Below are 21,386 nucleotides of genomic sequence, written 5' to 3'. Positions count from 1 at the left end.
TATAAACATTGGAGCAAATATCTATGAAGCACTGCATATCCTCATGACTCCATGCTTGCCTGTAATTATTTGTATGCCATGCTTGCATGTTGTTGTGAAAGAGGATCATCTTCCTCATCCGAAATTGATAGCTTATCTCAATCAGTCTAATAAATGCACTAACTATTCATTTGTAAAGTGATAAACATAACCAAATCACCATATTAAGAGCTAGTAGGTCAAGGGAGTTATAAATGGAAGACCATGGCAATTTTCATTCTTGTGCAAGATTAAAGAAACCCAACACTATTAAAGCACACATAGATTTACAGAGAGGGATCAAAAACTAAACTAACAAACTGATGACACAAGCCATTGTGTGTGTGTGTGTGTGTGTGTGTGTGTGTGTGTGTGTGTGTGTGTGTGTGTGTGTGTGTGTGTGTGTGTGTGTGTGTGTGTGTGTGTGTGTGTGTGTCCAACAAGTTCAGTGTGATATCAACAGTATGTAAACCCAATAACAAAACAACAATGAACAGTCCAAATCAGTGAATATACATTTCAGGTAAACAAATCTTAATATTAGCCATGTGCTCTGTCCTCAACCTAATTATCTGCGAAGTGCTCCATACGATACCAGACGTGTGTATACAGTGTTTGTTGCGGTGTTGCGGTTCTAGTTCTTTGGCATGAAAAGGGTCGGTCGTGATTGCAGTTTGGGTGAGCTGCTCCCTTCTGGATCTGGTCCTGTTGTCACTGGGCTTAGGTTGTTCTTCTTCCTTTGAAGGTCAGCTGTGTTGCCAACTTGCTTTGTGGTTCCTTTGGTTCCATTCCAAAGAAGTTCAGTCACAAGTGCATTTGTAGCCTACAAGATGCACATTGGATGTTGCCGGGTGAAGGCAAGATGCTTAGGAGAGTTTGGTGAAGTGGGTTCTGAGCTGGATGCTCCAGGAGAACATGGCTGACAGGCGAAGCCAGGCAGGATGGGAGCAGTGTTCTTTCACTCCGTTGAGTTGTTCGAGACGGGACCAAGACAACCGCCCGTTGGAGTTTGGTGGTTAGAGAGGCAGGGATCAAGAAGGCACATAGCTTATTTAGAAGAGCACAGAATGAAACCAATGACCAATGGCAGCAGAGATGGGGGGAGAGTTTGGTCGTCACCCAACTGGGTTGAGTGGTGTGAATTTATAGACATAGCCTGAAGCGGCCTTTGTCCTCCAGGCAGAAGAATGTTTGGGCGTGGACAGACATTTGGTCTTTGAGTTGGATTACAGGTAAGATCACTTTAAAATAAAAGTCTCAACACATATATAATAAACATTAACTACATTAGTCCAGGGGCCTGTTTCAGGTAGCTGGTTTTGAGGCAACCCAGAGTTTGTTCGCTCTGAGTTAGTGGAAACTCTGGGTTTTCCGTTTCAGGTAGCAGGTTCAGCGAAACCGAGAGTCAGACCCTGTTTCCACCTGGCATTAACATCTGACTTTTTGAATCTGGTTACAAGTGGACAGCTCTCAGTCCGTGTGTTCCCACTTGTATTTTCAAATGTGACTTCTCTGTCTACTTGTGATCGGATTCCATTTACCCGCGCTGTATTTAAATGAACACGTTCATCATTTCCGTTTGCATTGGTGTTTTTAACCGGTGGGGTTCAGCGCAACCGGGAGTCAGTTAACTGCAACATAAGCCGTGGGTCTAACCTGCTGGATAGGTGATTTGACCTACTCTGAGTTTGATTTCACTTTACGCTGCAGCTCCAACTTAAGAAAGAGTGTCACTGTCACACGCGTCCCTGTACAGTTTGAAGCAAAATCACTCCATAGAAATCTCCATCGGTATGTTTTTATCATTTGAACATGCTCTACATTCAGATTAATAAACCTATTGTATTGTATGTATCTCATTATTTATTTTTTTATCAACAGGAGTTTTTTAACGTCTGTGCCACTGAACATATTTATGTCAGGTTGAAATGTAATTCTGCAGCTGCACGCGTTCGTTACTGTTCACTTGCGCGATCACAAAGTCACAGACAAGCCTCGTTAAATAGCCTAATATGAATATAGAAATTATATAATAATTTAAACTGTGATCACTTGAGGACAAGGGATCTGGTAATAAATCAATCAGGCTCTACAATGGAACCTGTCACCTAATGTGTCTGACGTTAATGTCTTTCACTCCCCATTTAAAAGAAGCGACAGTCTGTTTACTGCACAGTACAGGCTATTAGCCTATAGCTTGCCTACATAATACAGCAAATATAAAACACTGTCAGCAATGCTGTGCAGCGCCAGCCTAATACTTTTGCTGCTGCTGATATGCGTAACTTAATTATTAAAATAGACTATTGCTTCTCATACGGAAGCAATGATGCTCTTGACAAAATAAAATTGCACCGTTTTTTTCTGAATTTCCGAGGTGATTAGATCAGAGTTATGAGACAATATCCCTGTTAATTCTTCTCCATACCATAAGCTCATTCGTTAATATTTCTAACTCTAGTGGGAGGAGCGGAGAAGTTTTCTTTTCTTTTTTGAGAAGTGAAGAAGTGGGAGGATCAAGCATTTGTTTCTCCTGTTTCCATGGTGAATCATGTTATCAGCGGTCAATTGACGATGGCTTTTACGCACACGCTCAACCCAGAGTGAACACGCTCAGAGTTGATTGACCCAACGCTGATCCACTGTTCTGAAACCGAAAACCCAGAGTTGCTCATCAACCCTGCGCTTTGAGTTGACCAACTCAGAGGATTAAACTCAGAGTATGTAAAACCAGCTACCTGAAACAGGCCCTAGTACGCCATTGTTTATTTATGTACACGTTCCTGGAGATCTTCCCTTGCACGTCCCTCACTATGCAAGTCAGGAAACGATGGTGTGTTATTATTGGTCGCCTACCAAGGTGTTGTCTGTGATGTTTCTCAAATGATTTCTGATTCATGCAACAGCTTGTTGTGAATCTGACTTCTACTCGATTAGATTAGATAGATTAGATTGACAGGAGAGATGATCAGAGGGGCTGAGTTTTTACCACCATAATTATTACAGGGACTGAAGAATGGGTAGAGTTTCTCAGTGAAGGAGCAGCCAGTGAAGGAGTAGATAAGAGCTGCAGCATCCACGTCATGAAAGGAGACCAGACCTCCCTCGTAATCCACAAACACCCCCACCTTCTGAGGCCTGGACTTCAGAGAGAGACGGATTGGAGGGTCAGCAATGGCTGCATACTCATTGTCATACCTCAACCATATCATCCAGTAACCATTCTGAGGGCTCGCTGTGACTTTTCCCTTCCTGTTGATCGACTCTCTGGCCACTCCTAAGTCCCAGTCAGTCTTCCCTTCAACCTGAACCTCATAATAAAATCTTCCTGAAGAGAAACTCTGATTTGATAAGACAATAAGACCCCTGTCAAATCTCTCTGGATTGTTTGGGAGCTTCTTCTTTACATCAACATGTTTAACTTGTTTTCCATCATCAGACAGGATGAGATAGGGATGTGCTGTATCAGGATCGAGTGTCACATCCACTGCAAACTGCTGGACCCTCTTCAGCTCGGTCTCAAACAGCTTCTTCATCGTTTCACTGAGTTTTTCCTCCAGCTGATTCACAGCTCTCTCCACAATCCCCTCATATGAAGGTGGATGGACATTGATCTTTCTCCAGTCCTTGGTGGGTAGAGCAGTGTTTATGGACTGGATGTTTTGGAGAAACTGGAGGTGGTCTTCAGACTGTGAGAGCTGCTCCACCTCAGTGCTTCTCTTCTCCAGCTCAGAGATTTCCTGTTCCAGCTCTTTGATGAAGCCTTCAGCCTGTTTCTCTGTCTCTCTCTGCTTCTCTTTGACGGTGTTGATGAGCTCGGCCTGGCTTCTCTCCACAGACTCCTTCAGAGCGGTGAAGACCTGAACACCATCTGCTATCTCTCTGTCTGCACCTTCGTTACTGAGCTCCACTGAGCGTCTCATCTCCTGAATCTTCATTTTCATTTTTTTCATTTTCCTTTATTTAACCTCGAAAGATCAATTGAGGGGTGACCCTCTTTTACAATGACGTCGAGTTTGTACATATACACAATATACAATGAGAATACATAACAAGTTTACACACACACACACACACACACACAGACAACAACAATTTAAAACATTCAGATCAATTGAATGAGAGACATAATAGCCTAATTAAAACAGTTACAAGTGTAGAGGGGCTGATTCAAAATAATAATTTTAAATTGGTTAACAGTTATGAGTGTATTTATTTTAATTGTATGTTGTAGGCTGTTCCAGGAGTCAGGGGCACTATGGCTAAAAGCGGTTTTACCAAGCTCAGACCGGGCATAGGGGACATATAACATGAGCATGTCAGTTGAGCGGGTTTGATAAAGCCCATCTGAAATAAGCAGCATTTCTGTCAAATATAGTGGTAGCTTTCCAGTCAGAGCTTTATATATAAAAATATGCCAATGTGCATCACGTCTCTCCTTAAGGGAGGACCACCCAACCTTTTCATATAAAACACAATGGTGTGTATCATAAGCATCTCCTGTAATGAATCTCAAAGCAGAGTGAAATACAGAGTCTAGGAGTTTAAGGCATGAACGAGATGCATGCCGATAAACCACATCACCGTAATCAAGGACAGACATAAAAACTGCCTCAATAATCCTTTTCCTACTGAACAACGGGAAGGTGGCTTTATTCCTATAAAAATAGCCAATCTTTTGTCGGAGACGACAGACAAGATTTTTTATGTGAAATGTAAAAGAGAGTTTTTCATCTATCCAGATGCCAAGATATTTATATTCAGTGACTCTTTCAATATGAGATCCATTATTTGTGTGAATAATAAGATCATTAAAATGTGTAATTCTTGCTCTGGAAAAGCACATATATTTTGTTTTTTCTATATTAAGGACAAGCCTGAGATCCACTAGACAGTTCTGCAGGGTGTTAAAAGAGCTCTGTAGGTTCTGAACAGATTGTTGCACTGAATCAGAAATGCAATACAGTACAGTGTCGTCAGCATACAAATGGGCATGGCAGTTTTGTAGTGATGAAACAATGTTATTGATGTAAATTGTGAATAGGACTGGACCTAAAATTGAGCCCTGCGGAACACCATTTGTAACTGTTAAAAACTCAGTTTGGTAGCTTCCCAGCTTAACTGACTGCTGTCTATCAGAGAGATAGTCCCTAAACCAGCTACATGTAGAATAATCAAAACCAATTTCATGCAGCCTCTCTAAAAGCAAATGGTGATCTAAAGTATCAAAAGCTTTTGACAGATCAACAAAAAGTGCTGCACAGTGCATTTTTTTATCGATAGCTGTAACAATGTTGTCTAAGACCAAAGTGACAGCAGATATAGTACTGTGGCCTGCCCTAAAACCAGATTGAAATGGACTCAAAATGGAAGCACTGGATAAAAAGGATTTCAACTGAGTATTAATGACTGATTCTAGAATTTTTGCCAGGCATGGGAGTTTGGAAATTGGCCTGTAATTGTTAAGATCACTTTTGTCACCCCCTTTATGTAATGGAATGACGTGAGCTTTTTTCCAGACTTTAGGAACAATACCAGAAGAGATGGAAAGATTAAAAATATGGGTTATTTGTTTTGATATGATAAGTGCAGAGAGATTTATTGAAAATGGGTCCAAATTGTCCTCTCCCATGTACTTCCTGGGGTTGATGGCAAGAAGCGCATCTACAACAATACTTGTTGGGACTTGAACAAGGCTGAAAAGAGGAGTTTTAGAGACAGGTGGTATGCTATTTTTATTTCTCGTGGTGGTAGGCGTAGAAGGCGTAGATACTCCATTGTGAAAGAGTTTACCAGCAGCTATAAAGTGTTTATTGAAAGCTAAACCAATTTCTTTCTGATCATTTAAAATATGATCATTTATTTTTAACTGACTGGGAACAGTGCTAGAATTGTTTTTGTTATAATTCACAGCCTTCCAAAATAGTGCAGGGTTGGAGTAGCAGTTTGAAATTAGTTCGAGGTAGTAGTCTGATTTAGCTTTCCTAACCATGGATATGCACCTATTTCTGATTTGTCTGAAAGCAGTCCACTTGGAGTTTTCACCAGAGCGTCTAGCTAGGGACCATGCTTTATTTCTCTCTGCAAATATATCGGACAATTCATTTGTGAACCAGGGGTTTGATCTATTTTTTACTCTGTGCTTTTTAAGGGGTGCATGCTTGTTCAAAATGGAGGAGAAAGTATTGGTGAAAAATTCTAAGGCCAATTCCACATCAGATATTTCACTTGTGAGATGAATGTCACTTTGATAGAGTTCATTTAAAAATGCTTGCTCGTTAAAACCTTTAAAATTACGCTTAATGATGATTTTGGGTTGAGATTTTTTAAGATGAATACTTCTGATACAGGCCACCGGGCAGTGATCACTGATTCCAAGCTCAAAGACACCAGCAGAAACTATTTTATTGCTTTGATTTGATAATATTAAATCGATCAAAGTTGATTTTGCTGGGTTTTTTAGATTTGGTCTTGTGGGCTCAGTTATTATTTGTGTAAGATTTAGGTTGCTACATATTTCTTTAAAAGGTTCAGAGGCACCAGAAAGCCAGTCAATGTTAAAATCACCCATCATAATGACCTCTCTATTTACATATGGAGAGATTAAATGTGCTAGCTCACTCAAGGAGCTATTTACTGCTGAAGGGGGCCTGTACACACCAATTACAACAAAACAATCATTGGATGATAAAGACAATTCCAAAGCAATAAATTCAAAGCAGCTTCGAACAGAGACAGCATGTAGTAATGATACAGAATAATGTGATTTAACATAGACAGCCACTCCCCCACCCCGTGTGGTCCTGTCTATTCTGAATAAACTATAATCATTTATTGCCACCATAGAGTCATGTGTACTGCTCTTCAACCATGATTCAGTCAGAACCAAGACATCTGGGTCAGCCTGAGATACTAAGATGTTAACATGGTCTAGTTTATTGTGCTGAAGCAAACTTCTTATGTTTAAGTGAAGAAAACCCAAACCCTTTCTTGTTTTGAGGATGTTTGGTGAGTTTAGCTTTGATATGCTCATGTCCAGGTTATCAACAGCGGGGTGGTCCAACACAATTGACCTATTACACATAATAGGTACATTTTTCAAGTTACTTGTAATCCCAAGTGGTCTGTGGCGTGACCTGTAAAATCTATGAGGAGGGATTAATGATGATCTGACAGACTGACATACAGGGATTGGGTGAGTTTTTATAGTAATGGATGTTCCAGGCCTGGAGGGGGCGCTAGATGCATGGGGACTAGTGGTCATGGAGGCTGTGTCACGTGAGCTAACTACCTCTTGACTGACCAGGTGTGGAGATAGTCAATCATGCTGGACAGAGTTTGCAAGAGGAGTGACGCTAGGAACCGATTTTATTGTTAAGAGCATATTGCTGGCCAGAAGATGTTTCCCTTGTTTGTTTAAATGCAAACCATCGCTGGCAAAGAAAGACGGTCTGTTCCAGAAAACGTTAAAATTGTCGACAAAGGGAATGCCCATGGAGAGACAATACTGTTTGAGCCAAACATGAAGTTGGCGTGCGCGGCTGAATTTGATGTCACCAAATCGAGGGGAAGGCATGGGACCAGAGACGATACATTGTTTCCCAGCGGTCAAGACGGAATCGATTAGGGCTTTAAAATCAGTTTTAAGACTTTCTGACTTTTCTGACTTAAGGTCATTTGAGCCGATATGTGTCACGACCATAGATGCAGCGGGATTACTGTGGATAATGTGTGGTAGCACTGAGTTGATGTGGGATACCTGGGCACCGGGATAGCAGAAGGTCTCCGCCCTCGGCAGGAGAACTTGTCGGACCATGGATGAGCCAATGAGGAGGCACTGGAGCTCCGCTGCTCGGCCCTGCTGCGCTGCAGAGCAACCAGGTGAAGGCCGGGCTGGATCATTAGCCTGCAGTGTTGATGCCCGCGGTCCAGAGCGGCAAAGTTGCGTAGGTTGAGCCGGGCGTCTGGTGGATCCTTCTGATCGTCTGATGATGGCATCCTGCAGCATCCTGCGTCGGTTCTCTCCCGTGTTGGAACGACGAGACGTCTGGGAAACACCGGCCACAGGTGGAGAGGAGACAGCGGCGGCGTAGGAAGCGGCGGCGGGCAGCGAAGTGACAGCGGAGGAAGAGGAGGCGGCGGGTATCGGAACAGCGGAGGGGTAGGACGTGGTGGCGCGTGCCAGGGCAGTGGTGGTATCCCTGTCCACAGGTGAACCGTGGCCAACTGGACGTGGCTGGAACCGGGGAGGAGAGCTAGAGCCATTTGCCATTGATGGAAACTCCTGTAGGCTCATAACTTCGAATCTGTTGCCAAGCTCCAGGCGCTGCGGTGTTGGGGGAGTCCGCGGACGACCACAATGTTTACCCTTGCGGGCTGTTAACCAATTTATCGGTTTAACAGGGGTCGAGCTCAGCGGGAATTGTCCATCCCCTTTGTTGACAGTCGCTGCCAGCTTAGGTTTTGCACCAAGTAGACTCCACTGATCGTTGGGTATGGCTAACACGGGCCCGGGCACAGTGACAGGAGAAGAGGATCCCACAATGGCGGAGCCGGGCCACGGGAGAGTAGGATCATCGCCTGCCATGCAGAGGGAGCCGCAGCCAGAGGATCTTAGGGCGACAAGGTGCTTCATTTGAGTGGAAGCAACAGAGGATAGCTCCATGATGATGTCGTTTTTACCCCTGAGTTCAGCTTGCAGACCAGAGATCCTCTCCTTCAGTCGACCTAAGGTAAGATTGCATTCACACGTTTGTAGCATAGTGGTAGCTGGTGCTAGCTTGCTGTATGGAGCTGCTGCGTTCAGTGCAGGGTTGGTGATATCCCGTGTAGATAGAGCCTTGGCCCAGCCTGGCCTGGTGGGGATGGTGAAGCCTGTGCTGTTGCTCAGGTGAGCGTGCTACTGCTGTTGCTCAGGTGAGCGTGAGCTGCGTGTGCTGCGTGAGCTGCGTGTGCTGCGTGAGCTGCGTGTGCTGCGTGAGCTGCGTGAGCTGCGTGTGCTGATCAGTCGTCTCTTCTGGATCATCCGCTGAACTTTTAGTTTGGCAGCTTCTTGCCCTGAAGCGCTGGCTTCCTGTTGAGCTGACGCTCTGAACTGATCAGCCACCTCAGAGATAAATGTATTGACCTTCAGCTCAGGTCTTGTGGAGAAAACTTCTTTACAGTTTGGACAGTCACACGGGACCTTACTATCCCAGTGTTCAGTGATGCAGGTGTTACAGAAGTTGTGTCCACATGGTGTGCTGACTGGATCAGTGAACACATCCAGACAGATGGAGCACCGGAGCTGATCTTCACTCAGCAGACAGCTGGCAGCAGACATGGCTTCAATCTGAGGACAAAAAGTATAAAAAATAAACTATTATTAGGTATTTCTTGATCATTTGTTCATTAAAAGTCAAACCAGATTAATGGAATATTAAGAGAGTTATCTTGAATCCTATAGTCTTAACATCACACATGAAAGTGTGAGAAATGAAAGCAGTAATGATACAATTATTGATTTGATCTGAATATCAGTAAGTAATTTTGAATCATTAATGTAGTATTTCACCGCTGCAAAGATGAAGGTTTATTGAAATTGGGTTACCTATACAGTAGAAATGTCCAGTAATGTTTACAATCGGAACCTTCTGGCCAGAGAAAAGGCAGAAAGGGTAAATTTTGCACTAACTGTAGAAATCCTACAACTACCACAATGCATTTCACTCACTGCCTAATGTCGCTGAGACTAAAGCTTTGTTTCAGTTGAGGAAGGTGACGTCAATACATGTTGTGGTTTTCGTTTGCTGCTCCACCTCTTTTTGCTCTGCAGGTGAGTATTTGTTGCATTTAGAGGTGTGTTTAGATTTTTAGATTAGATTTAAAATGCAGTTTAGCTAACCAGTAGTGCAATAATTAAAAAAGTGTTTTTCCTTATAGCTGTGCTATATACAAAATAAAACAAAAGACAAATAATCCAGTTGATCATCATATTAAAAGTATAAGTTAATTATTAAAGTGCATATATAGTGTGAGGGCATGGAATCTTTTGGCTCTGTGAGAGTGGTTAGTGACACTGCATCAACTCACTGCATTCAGGTGTGTGTGGCACTGACTGGCATTGATTGAGGCCAAGTGTTGGGACTTTTCGTTGGATAGCTAATAATTCTGTCCTCAACTGTATATAGTGGAAATTTCCAGTAATGCTTGAAATTGGAAGATTCTGGCCAAAGAGAAAGCAGAAGGTGCCATTTTTGCTCAAACAGCAGAAATCCTACATCTACCACAATGCACTGCACTTGCTTTATTCCAAGGCCACACCCACTACATCACAGTAGTAAACTTTTTTAAGAGTGTTGGTTGGTAAAAATCCCGGGATAATACACAGTCCATGGTGATACTTTGACAAAATTCAAAACACTTTGTAGCCTTCTCTACAATATGTTCTTTCCCCCAGAATTTGATGTCACTGGAATACTTTTCACATTAGAGAAATCAGGACAGCTGTGCCCAGGGAAGACTGAGGGAATACAAACCTCCTTCATTGTATTATACTACAGATTTTGCAATGATAAAAAGCTTGTTGCTAAAAGGTGAAATATTCCTTTAAGTTTTGTAGTTTTTTTGCATTTAACAGGGCTGTACAGTGCGACAGTTTTGATCGCATTTGCTACTGAAATTGATCACGTGCGATGATGAATACAAATCCATTCGCACTCCTGCGACAGGTTGATAATGAGGAGAGGCTGTCTTTGAAACACAGAGGAGCGCTGCACAACACTGCTTAGAGGGCTCTACATTAACACTGCGGGTAAATGAGTCTTAGGCAAGTAAGTTATTGAGTCCACCCTTCACTTTGGCTGGTGAAAGATATGTGCTCTCGGGATCTGTGCTCCTGCAGCGATTCTAGGTAGGCTATAAAAACTTCACCAACGGCAATTACCGGAAGGAGACGGCACATTACCGCAGTTAAGTTAGCGCGTGTACAAACAGAACATTTCCTGTGCACCTTCACATTAAAAGCCTGTTACTGGCCAAACGTGAGTTGACTTTTATTTTGAAGCCGGTAAGAGCAGGAAGTTAGCGCTTTTTTCTAGCTTGAAAGGCAACTCATTCAGCTGCAGCGAGCAGTCAACAGTAGCCTAGTCTATTTACAAAGTTTTAAATAACCCACTGAAAAGCTACTCCCAACACATTCACAACAACCTATTTAATTTATCCTAAATTGTACCAATATGTATACTTATTTATTTAATAGGCTATGTTTAATGTTTTAAAGTTTGGTTTTAATTAACAGAAGCAATTGGCAGGTTAGATTCTTTTTTCTAAATTGCAATCAGTGCACCCCTATTCATTTTTCCATAATTATTACTACACACACTAGGATATAATATGAGTTGAGAATCTCAAATGAGACCAAGATGACATGCTCAAAGGTAATTAGAGCGAAATGCAAGGGTTAAGGTTATGCAAGTTTTCGATCATACTTTGTGTGCTACCAAATTTATTTTTGTGCTACTGAATTTTTTTGCTTGCTAGCACCAGTGCTACCACCTAAAAAAATAAGCGTACAGCCCTGATTTAAGCAGAAATCTTTTTGGCACCAGAAATTAAAACAACACAAAATTCTGAGTAGACTAGTTTTTGTTAATGTTGTTTGTAGAAACACAGTAAATATCATAAGCTGTACTTACCCGTCTTTGGACTGATGCCTGGCCTGATTATTTCAGTTTTTTTTCTTTTCCTGAGAGACGTGTCTAGTCCTTAGGTTTGCTGGTGTTGACACTAAAGTTTAGTTTCAGTTGAGGAAGTTGATGTTAAAATAGGCTGTGGATTGAGTTTGCTGCTCCACCTCTTTTTGCTCTGCAGGTGAGGATTTGTTGCATTTCAGGTTTGGCCGGATTCCTGAGGCCTATTTCAGGTAGCTGGTTTTGAGGCAACCCAGAGTTTGTTTGCTCTGAGTTAGTGGAAACTCTGGGTTTTCCGTTTCAGGTAGCAGGTTCAGTGAAACCGAGAGTCAGTTACTGCGGCAACATACGCCATGGGTCTAACCTGCTCGGGAGGTGGTTAGACCTACCCTTAGTTTGTTTTCACTTTACGCTGCAGCTCCGACTGAAGAAAGAGTGTCACTGTCACACGCGTCCCTGTACAGTTTGAAGCAAAATCACTCCATAGAAATCTCCATCGGGATGTTTTTATCATTTCCTGATGATTTTACGTTTGACCGATCATTTATCTGATCAGTAGCCTTGTTCTCAGCCATTGGTTCGTTCACATAGGCGGCCACCTTACACATCGTGACATGCTCTACATTCAGATTAATAAACCTATTTGTATTGTATGCTTTTTAACGTCTGTGCCACTGAACAGATTTATGTCAGGTGGATTCATGTAACGCTGCGGCTGCCCGCGATCGTTACTGTTCACTTGTGCAATCCTAAAGTCACAGACGAGCCTCGTTAAATAGCCTAATATGAAAATGATATAATCATTTAAACTGCGATCACTTGAGGAAAATGGATCTGGTAATAAATCAATCAGGCTCTTCAATGGAAACTGTCACCTAATGTGTCTGTTTACTGCACAGTATTAGGCTATAGCTGTCAGGAGCTTCTCCCTCTGCCCTGTTAACAGCACTAATTGCTGCCGCTCCACTCTGCTCAGCCACACCTGTATCCACTCCTGCCCTAATTAACCTGCCAGCTGCACTGCATTCCCTGCTCATTACCCTCTGTATATAAACCCTGGCTTTCAGTCACTCCTTGTCGGATCGTCTGCTAACCAGCACCAGTTACTCTGCCTGTTTCCTTACGCTTCTGACTCCTATCTGCAATACCGGACCTGCTCTTCTCGTTCTCTGAACATGCTCATACACTCCCTTTCCCCCAATCCTTTAATAAACTGTTGAACGTGACGCTATTGTGGTCCTCGCCTTGTTTGGGTCTGACAGAACGATCCGACCAAACATGGACCCAGCGCACGTCTCACCCAGCATGGAACTCGACAACCCTGGACAACCCGCCGCCATGCAGCGCCTGGAACATACAGAGAGTAAGGTTTACCGCATGACAGATGACGTCGCCTCTCTGCTCCAGTTCAGCCAGCAGCAGCAACAACAGATTCAGCAGCAGCAACAACAACTTGCCATGGTTATCCAACTTCTCACCAACCTTACTCCTCCGTCAGCTTCAGCCAGTCTGCCCACCGGCCCAGCTCCCGTGTCCTCTGCCCCGGTCACTGCCGCCGCAGTTGTTGCCTTCCCCGAACCCAAGATTGGCAATCCTGAGCGGTTCAATGGTGATCCAACTCAGGTACGAGCATTCCTGACGAGCTGCCGTGTCCAGTTTAGCCTGCAACCCCGAACCTTTGCCACTGAGGGGGCTAAAGTAGGTTATGTGATCACTCACCTGACGGGACGGGCTCGACTGTGGGGAACGGCTGAGTTCGAGCGCCAGACCCCTGCATGTGCTGCCTTCAACCTGTTCGCCGAGGAGATGCTTAAGGTCTTCGACTTGGGATCCACAGCAGCTGAGGCATCACAGACCCTGATGAGTATTCGCCAAGGCAGAAGGACCGTGGCGGATTACTCCATCGATTTTCGTACAGTGGCAAGTCGGAGCCCCTGGAACATGGAGGCGTTGGTGGTTGCGTTCCTCCACAGCCTAGCGGACTACATAAAGGATGAGTTAGTTTCCCATGATCAACCCTCCACCCTCGATGAAGCCATGGCTCTGGCTGTCCGCATCGACCGCAGGATCCAGGCCCGTCGTCGAGAGGGGGGGCGCAGCAGTCCATCCACCAGCACACGGAGCAGCTCGACCGCTCTCCCGTCTTCCTCTGCCACACCATCTTACCAGCCTGAACCGATGGAAATCGGCCGCGCCTCACTAACCCCTGCAGAGCGACAGCGACGCATCACCTCTAACCTGTGTCTGTACTGTGGCGGTGATGGGCATCGAGCCGCCACCTGTCCAGTAAAAAGCCGGAGCTCACCGGATGTAGGAGGAATCCGGCTGGGCTCATCGAACATTCGGTCCTCCACCAATAGTAAAACCCTGATCCAAGTCTGTCTTTACCTGTCTGATACAACCCACACTCTGGCAGCCCTGGTGGACTCTGGTGCAGAAGCAAACATTATGGACACAGAACTTGCTCGTCAGCTGGGCTTGGGAAGCCACCGCTTGTCCGCTCCCGTGCCAGCCCGGGCCCTGGACGGTCACATACTTGGCACAGTTACCAGCATCACAGCCCCCATCTCAATGTTGGTGTCAGGCAACCACCAAGAGACCATCCGCTTCCACCTACTCTGCTCCCCGGGCCAACCCTTAATCCTGGGTCACCCATGGCTCCGTCTCCACAATCCTCACCTCGACTGGGCCTCCGGAACTGTCAATGAGTGGGGAGATGACTGCCACCTGACCTGTTTGCGTGCTGCCTCGCTGCCCACCAACTCTATACCCCCCAGCACTGCCCCTGACATTTCTAACCTTCCTGAATGCTACCATGGTCTCCGGCAAGTGTTCAATAAGACCAAAGCCACATCTCTGCCCCCACACCGTCCGTACGACTGCGCCATTGACCTTCTTCCTGGATCTACTCCACCTAAGGGTCACCTCTACTCACTGTCTCCTCCAGAAAGAAAGGCCATGGAGGATTACATCAGGGACTCCTTAGCAGCTGGTATCATCCGCCCGTCTTCTTCTCCTGCTGGTGCCGGGTTCTTCTTCGTGGGAAAGAAAGACGGTTCTCTTCGGCCCTGCATTGATTACCGAGGTCTGAACGACATCACTGTGAAGAACCGGTATCCTCTGCCCTTACTCACCTCTGCTTTTGAGCTGCTTCAGGGATCCACAATTTTCACCAAGCTGGACCTTCGTAATGCGTACCACCTAGTGCGCATACGAGAAGGCGACGAGTGGAAAACAGCATTCAACACCCACACCGGCCACTACGAGTATCTGGTCATGCCATTTGGCCTCACCAACGCACCAGCGGTATTCCAGGCTCTGGTGAATGATGTGTTGCGGGACATGCTGAATAAATTCGTCTTTGTGTACCTGGACGACATCTTGATTTTCTCCAGAACCCTGTCTGAACACACTCGTCATGTCCAACTGGTCCTCCGTCGTCTCCTGGAGAACTCCCTCTATGTCAAAGCTGAGAAGTGCGAATTCCATGTTCAGTCTGTGTCATTCCTGGGATACATCGTGGCTGAGGGAAATATCCAGATGGACCCCGCAAAGGTCTCGGCAGTTTCTTCCTGGCCAGTTCCGGAGAATAGGAAGAAGTTGCAACAATTCCTTGGCTTTGCCAATTTCTACAGGAGATTCATCCGGAACTACAGCACCGTCGCCGCTCCCCTCACCACTCTGACCAGTACCAAACATCCCTTTGTCTGGACCCCAGAGGCTAACAAAACCTTCCAGACCCTCAAGGCCCGCTTCACCACGGCACCCATTCTCCTGATGCCGGATGCAGACCGACAGTTCATCGTCGAGGTGGATGCCTCGGACATGGGAGTCGGGGCCATACTTTCTCAACGGGCAGAGGAGGACAACAAAGTGCACCCCTGTGCATTCTTTTCCCGCCGGCTTTCGCCTACAGAGCGCAATTATGACATTGGAAACCGTGAGCTTTTGGCCGTCAAGCTTGCCCTGGAGGAGTGGCGTCACTGGCTGGAGGGGTCCACGGTGCCGTTCCTGGTCTGGACAGATCACAAAAACCTCGAATACATCCGCACTGCCAAGCGCGTCAACTCCAGACAATCCCGCTGGGCCTTGTTTTTCACCAGGTTCAACTTCACCCTGTCATACCGCCCAGGTTCACGTAATACCAAGCCGGATGCTCTTTCCCGCCAGTTCCAGAAGGAGGACGCCCTTTCCCAGGAACCTGCCCCCATCCTGCCTGATCCCTGTATCATAGCTGCTTTGACTTGGGATGTCGAGGAAGAGGTTCAAGAGGCAATCCGTGACCATCCCGGCCCCAGTGCATGCCCTGATGACCGTCTCTTCGTTCCTGAGAACTTAAGATCCCGGGTCATACAGTGGGGACACAACTCCCGCCTTGCCTGCCATCCGGGTTCAGCCCGCACTTGCCATCTCCTTGCCCAGCGCTTTTGGTGGCCCTCCTTGAGAAGGGACGTCAGAGAATTTGTCCGTGCTTGTCCCACCTGCAACCAGAACAAATCCTCCAATCAGCCACCCGCTGGATTACTCCAGCCTCTGCCGGTGCCCTCACGACCCTGGTCCCACGTTTCCCTGGACTTTGTAACAGGCCTGCCCCCATCGGATGGTATGACTGTCATTCTCACTGTGGTTGACCGGTTCAGCAAGATGGCGCACTTCATTCCCCTCCCGAAACTGCCATCTGCTAGAGAGACAGCCCAGAGTGTTGTAGATCATGTCTTCCGTCTACACGGGCTGCCCAAGGACGTGGTCTCAGACCGAGGCCCACAATTCACCTCTACATTCTGGAAGGAGTTCTGCCATCTTCTAGGGGCCACAGTAAGTCTCACATCTGGGTTTCATCCCCAGTCCAATGGTCAGTCAGAGCGGGCGAACCAGGAACTGGAGAAGGCGCTCCGTTGCATGGCTTCCCGTAAGCCCCAGACTTGGGCGCAACAATTGACATGGGTAGAGTACGCCCACAACTCCCTCACCTGTTCTGCCACCGGTATGTCTCCATTCCAGTGTGTATATGGCTACCAGCCCCCTCTGTTCCCCAGTCAGGAAGGAAAGGTTTCCTGCCCGTCTGCCCTCGCCCATGCTCGCCGGTGCCGCCGCACCTGGTCACAAGCCCGTGCCACACTACTCAAGTCAGTAACCAGCTATGCCACTGGGGCTAACCGTCGGAGGACACCAGCACCCACTTACTGTGTTGGCCAGAAGGTGTGGCTGTCAGCCAAGGACCTGCCGCTGAGGGTGGAATCACGTAAGCTAGCACCTCGGTTCCTCGGCCCATTCCCTATCCAGAGGATCATCAGTCCTACCGCAGTCCGGCTCCAGTTGCCAGCTTCCATGAAGGTGCACCCCACTTTCCATGTTTCAAAAGTCAAACCAGTGCATGTAAGCCCACTGGTCCCAGCGGCCCCTCCTCCTCCTCCTCCTCGCCTCATTGACGGTGGGCTGGTGTACACCGTTCGACGCCTGCTTCAGTCCAGACGGAGGGGTAGGGGCCTCCAGTATCTCGTCGACTGGGAGGGCTATGGGCCTGAAGAGAGAATCTGGGTGCCGTCCAGTCGAATTGTGGACCGGACTCTTATCGCCGACTTCCACCGTCTGCACCCGGACCAGCCTGCCATCCGTCGGGGTCGTCCTAAGGGGTCCCGTCGCTCCTCCTGCCCAGTTCCTGACCCTGCCCTGGCCCCTGATGGTCCCTCTCAGGCCCCCTCGGAGGATGAGGCCAGGGAATCTGACCGCTCAGAGGAGTTCTGACCCTCCGCCCGCCCTGTTTGACGTTTTTTGGGGACTTCTGGGGCCGTCCCTTAAGGGGGGGGTTCTGTCAGGAGCTTCTCCCTCTGCCCTGTTAACAGCACTAATTGCTGCCGCTCCACTCTGCTCAGCCACACCTGTATCCACTCCTGCCCTAATTAACCTGCCAGCTGCACTGCATTCCCTGCTCATTACCCTCTGTATATAAACCCTGGCTTTCAGTCACTCCTTGTCGGATCGTCTGCTAACCAGCACCAGTTACTCTGCCTGTTTCCTTACGCTTCTGACTCCTATCTGCAATACCGGACCTGCTCTTCTCGTTCTCTGAACATGCTCATACACTCCCTTTCCCCCAATCCTTTAATAAACTGTTGAACGTGACGCTATTGTGGTCCTCGCCTTGTTTGGGTCTGACAATAGCTTGCCAACATATTATACAGCGAATATAAAACACTGTCAGCAATGCTGTGCCGCGCCAGCTTAATACTTTACTGTTGATATAAGTAACTTTTTAAAATAGACTATGGCTTCTCATACGGAAGCGAAATGATTCTCTTGACAAAAAATGTTTGCTCTGTTTTTTCAGAGTTATGAGACAATATCCCCGTTAATTCTTTTCCATACCATAAGCTAATTCTTTAATATTTCTAACTCTAGTGGGAGGAGCGGAGATTTTTCTTTTTCTTTTCTTTTTTGAGAAGTGGAGAAGTGGGAGGATCAATCATTTGTTTCTACTGTTTCCATGGTGAATCATGTTATCAGCGATCCATTGACGATGGCTTTTACGTACGCGATCAACCCAGAGTGAACACGCTCAGAGTTGATTTACCCAACGCTGATCCACTGTTCTGAAACCGAAAACCCAGAGTTGCTCGTCAACCCTGCGCTCAGAGTTGACCAACTCAGAGCGCAGGATTAAACTCAGAGTATGTAAAACCAGCTACCTGAAACAGGGCTCTGACGCACTTTGGTACAAGGTGTGTTTAGATTTTTAGATGAGATTAGATTCAACTTTATTCTTATTGCACAAGTAAGGACAAACAGTACAACAAAATGCAGTTTAGCAGTTATGTAGGTCTATTTGTCAACTTGACAATGCAATTAAACTTTCAAATTTAGTTCTGCTTTCTTGCCTTCTTTTTAAGATTATTCCCATTAAGATAGCATTGTGACAAACAACCCCATAGTGTGTGCCAACTGACCCCTTGATGGGGTTGGTTGTCACAATGTGTAAGGGTGTCTTTGATGATTAATTTCTTCTTTATTACAATAAGTTAGAAAAGTGAGGGGTACACATTTCAAGCCAACACCTTAAGCTTCAATGTAATGTAGGAATGACCATTGAAAGATGTTTAGGTGATGAGCAATTCTCACTGGAGTAAAAAGTGTGCCTACTAGCCCCGGTCTCCCCTATTCTGTGATTTGATATTTGATGTGGAGGAGCTTCTGGTGTCACTATTATAAGACGACTCATGTCATCAAAAAATATGTGTGTGTGTGTGTGTGTGTGTGTGTGTGTGTGTGTGTGTGTGTGTGTGTGTGTGTGTGTGTGTGTGTGTGTGTGTGTGTGTGTGTGTGTGTGTGTGTGCGTGGGTGTGCGTGCGCGTGCGTGCGTGGGTGTATATGTGTTTATGTATGCATGTGTTTGTGTGTGTGTGTGTTTGCGCGGGTGTGTGTGTGTTTGCTCATGTGTGTGGGTTTATGTCTTTTTTATGTATGTGTGTGTGTATGTATTTTTTTATGTGTGTGTGTGTGTGTGTGTGTGTGTGTGTGTGTGTGTGTTTAAGTATGTATGTGGATATCAGTAGATTACAACCAGCAGTTTAAAACACAGGAGCACGGGTCTGTTTGCTCTGAGCTGAGAGTGAAACAGCTTCCATTTTGTTTCTCGGTTGATGGATGGAAGTGTTTGTTCAACGGCAGGGAAGGCAGAGGAGATAAGAGGTTAGAATGTACCAGGGTCGTCATAGCTACTAACCATTATTTTAAAGGTGCAGTCATTGATTCTGGAGAACGCTTGTTGTCAAAATCACTTTTTTGTCTTCAAATACATCTGGTGCCTCGGCTCTGTAAACTGGTATGTAAACAAAGGGGGGGGGGGGGTGGGGGAAGGGGGGGGGGGGGGGCACTGTACTTAGAAACATGCTGGTCGTTAAAATCACTTTTTGTCAAAAATAATTAATATCTCCTCATGATCCGATTGTGTGTACGTGCTGAAATGTTGAATAGATATGGTGTTAATACACAGCCTAGGCTCTGTAAACTGGTATGTAAACAAAGGGGCCCACCGTAGTTATAGCAACATGCTGGTTGAGCTAAATGAAAAAAAACTTGTCCAACCGTTTACTATTGTTGGTTTTAGAGTGTCAGAGAGTGAGTGTGTGTGTGTGTGTGTGTGTGTGTGTGTGTGTGTGTGTGTGTGTGTGTGTGTGTTGTATTAGGCACACGGGTTGAAAGAGTGTGTGTGTGGGTGTGGGTGTGTGTGGGGCCCAAAATGCCCTTTTGTCTGACATGCCACCAACCAAGACTTACCGACACTCCAGGGGTGAATGGCGACGAGTGGAGTTACTGTAGCAACCGTGAGTGTGTGTGTGTGTGTGTGTGTGTGTGTGTGTGCGTGTGTGTGTGTGTGTGTGTGTGTGTGTGTGTGTGTGTGTGTGTGCGCGCGCGTGTGTGTGTGTGTGTGTGTGTGCGCGCGCGTGTGTGTGTGTGTGTGTGTGTGTGTTTAAAGACCAAGCATTTGTTTGACGAAGTGTGAAGAGAAGAGAGACGGTTTGACGGCCGGCTAACGCTTAGCAAACAACATTAAAGTCAAGCAGGACATCAATTGTGTGGAGGGTGAAAAAAGCCCTCGCATAACACCTTGAAATGACTTAAAAAAAAAGGACTTAAACCATTTTTACATCTCTTTTGACGCAATGTTCGATGTACAGAAAATAAAATGTGAAGGTATATAGAGTATACCTAAAAGAAGATCTTTTAAGCTCCACAAATTTAAACGCAGTTATTTTTTTATCTTTGGAAACTTTCGATTCCACCTCATAAACCAATCAGAAGCTTCATGATCAAGATGCAAGCCCTAATTGAAATAATAATTTAAACCTGCAGTGTGTAGAATTTTGGGTTTTATTTCCTAGCAGATTTTGTAGAAAGTAATTATACTATCAATAAGTACATTTAATTTAGTGCATAATAGCTGAAATTTTTTTTTTTATTATTATTTTTTCCCTTAGAAAGGATCTCATATATGTCCATATTTCTGCATATCCTGGACCAAGGCCTAGTGCCGCCATCTTGAAAGTGTCATAGTTGGAATGTCATCAGGTGCATTGTTTAAAATTTAGAATTGTTCTTGTCCTTGAAGGCCACTGTAGCTTCTGTTATTATTCTAAAGGGTTGGGGTTACCCAGGGAGCGTTGCATTCTAGAACTTTGTAGAACTTTCTTGATGATGTCATATTACACACTGCACCTTTAAACCCCTTTAGACCGCTCTAGAGGATTTTAAAAAAAAAGTTTTGAGAATAAAGTGATAAGTAAAATGTTATTTCAAAACACTAGGAGAGCCCATTGTCAAAATGAAGAAAATAACTTTAGGTGAGGTTGTGCTGAAAAGACAGATACCAAACATTGGCATGATAGACATTACCTAGTTATTTTTCTTCATTTTGACACACTATATGCAGATATTGTACCCAAAACAACACAAATAAACCCATGTCTGTATGGGTGTATTAGTAGTTTTTTTTCCTCCTTGGGGTGAGTGGGTGAGTGAGTGGGTGGGTGGTAGGGGGATCGCCTTTCACACCCCCCCCAGGGAAGACCACATGACCCGACATAACAAGGAAAGACAGAAGGAAAAGAGAAAAAAAGAGGCTAGGGTGTGAGTGAGTGAGATGTGAGTTGTGGGCCCCGTTACCTCTGAGCTCTTCAATGCAAACCACATGTAGGACAGAGG

General features: G+C 45.6%; 2 protein-coding genes across 2 annotated transcripts in view; both read right to left on the bottom strand.

The window, feature by feature from the left end:
- LOC307250690 (protein NLRC3-like) overlaps positions 1-21,386 on the bottom strand; it is a 439,475-nt gene that overhangs the window by 94,577 nt on the left and 323,512 nt on the right. The gene's annotated exons all lie outside the window — the stretch shown is intronic.
- LOC307251147 (uncharacterized protein) lies at positions 2,952-9,340 on the bottom strand (the record flags this gene model as incomplete). The annotated part of the gene is made up of 3 exons (XM_080028468.1): positions 2,952-3,950; positions 7,778-8,745; positions 9,208-9,340. The coding sequence occupies 3 exons, from the start codon at positions 9,338-9,340 to the stop codon at positions 2,952-2,954; spliced, it is 2,100 nt and encodes a 699-aa protein (XP_079884594.1).

Source organism: Ammodytes marinus (genome assembly GCF_949987685.1).
Source record: "Ammodytes marinus genome assembly, chromosome: 5".
Lineage (NCBI taxonomy): Eukaryota > Metazoa > Chordata > Actinopteri > Uranoscopiformes > Ammodytidae > Ammodytes > Ammodytes marinus.
Note: the sequence above shows the minus strand (reverse complement) of the source record. Positions and strands in the feature narration are given on the sequence as shown.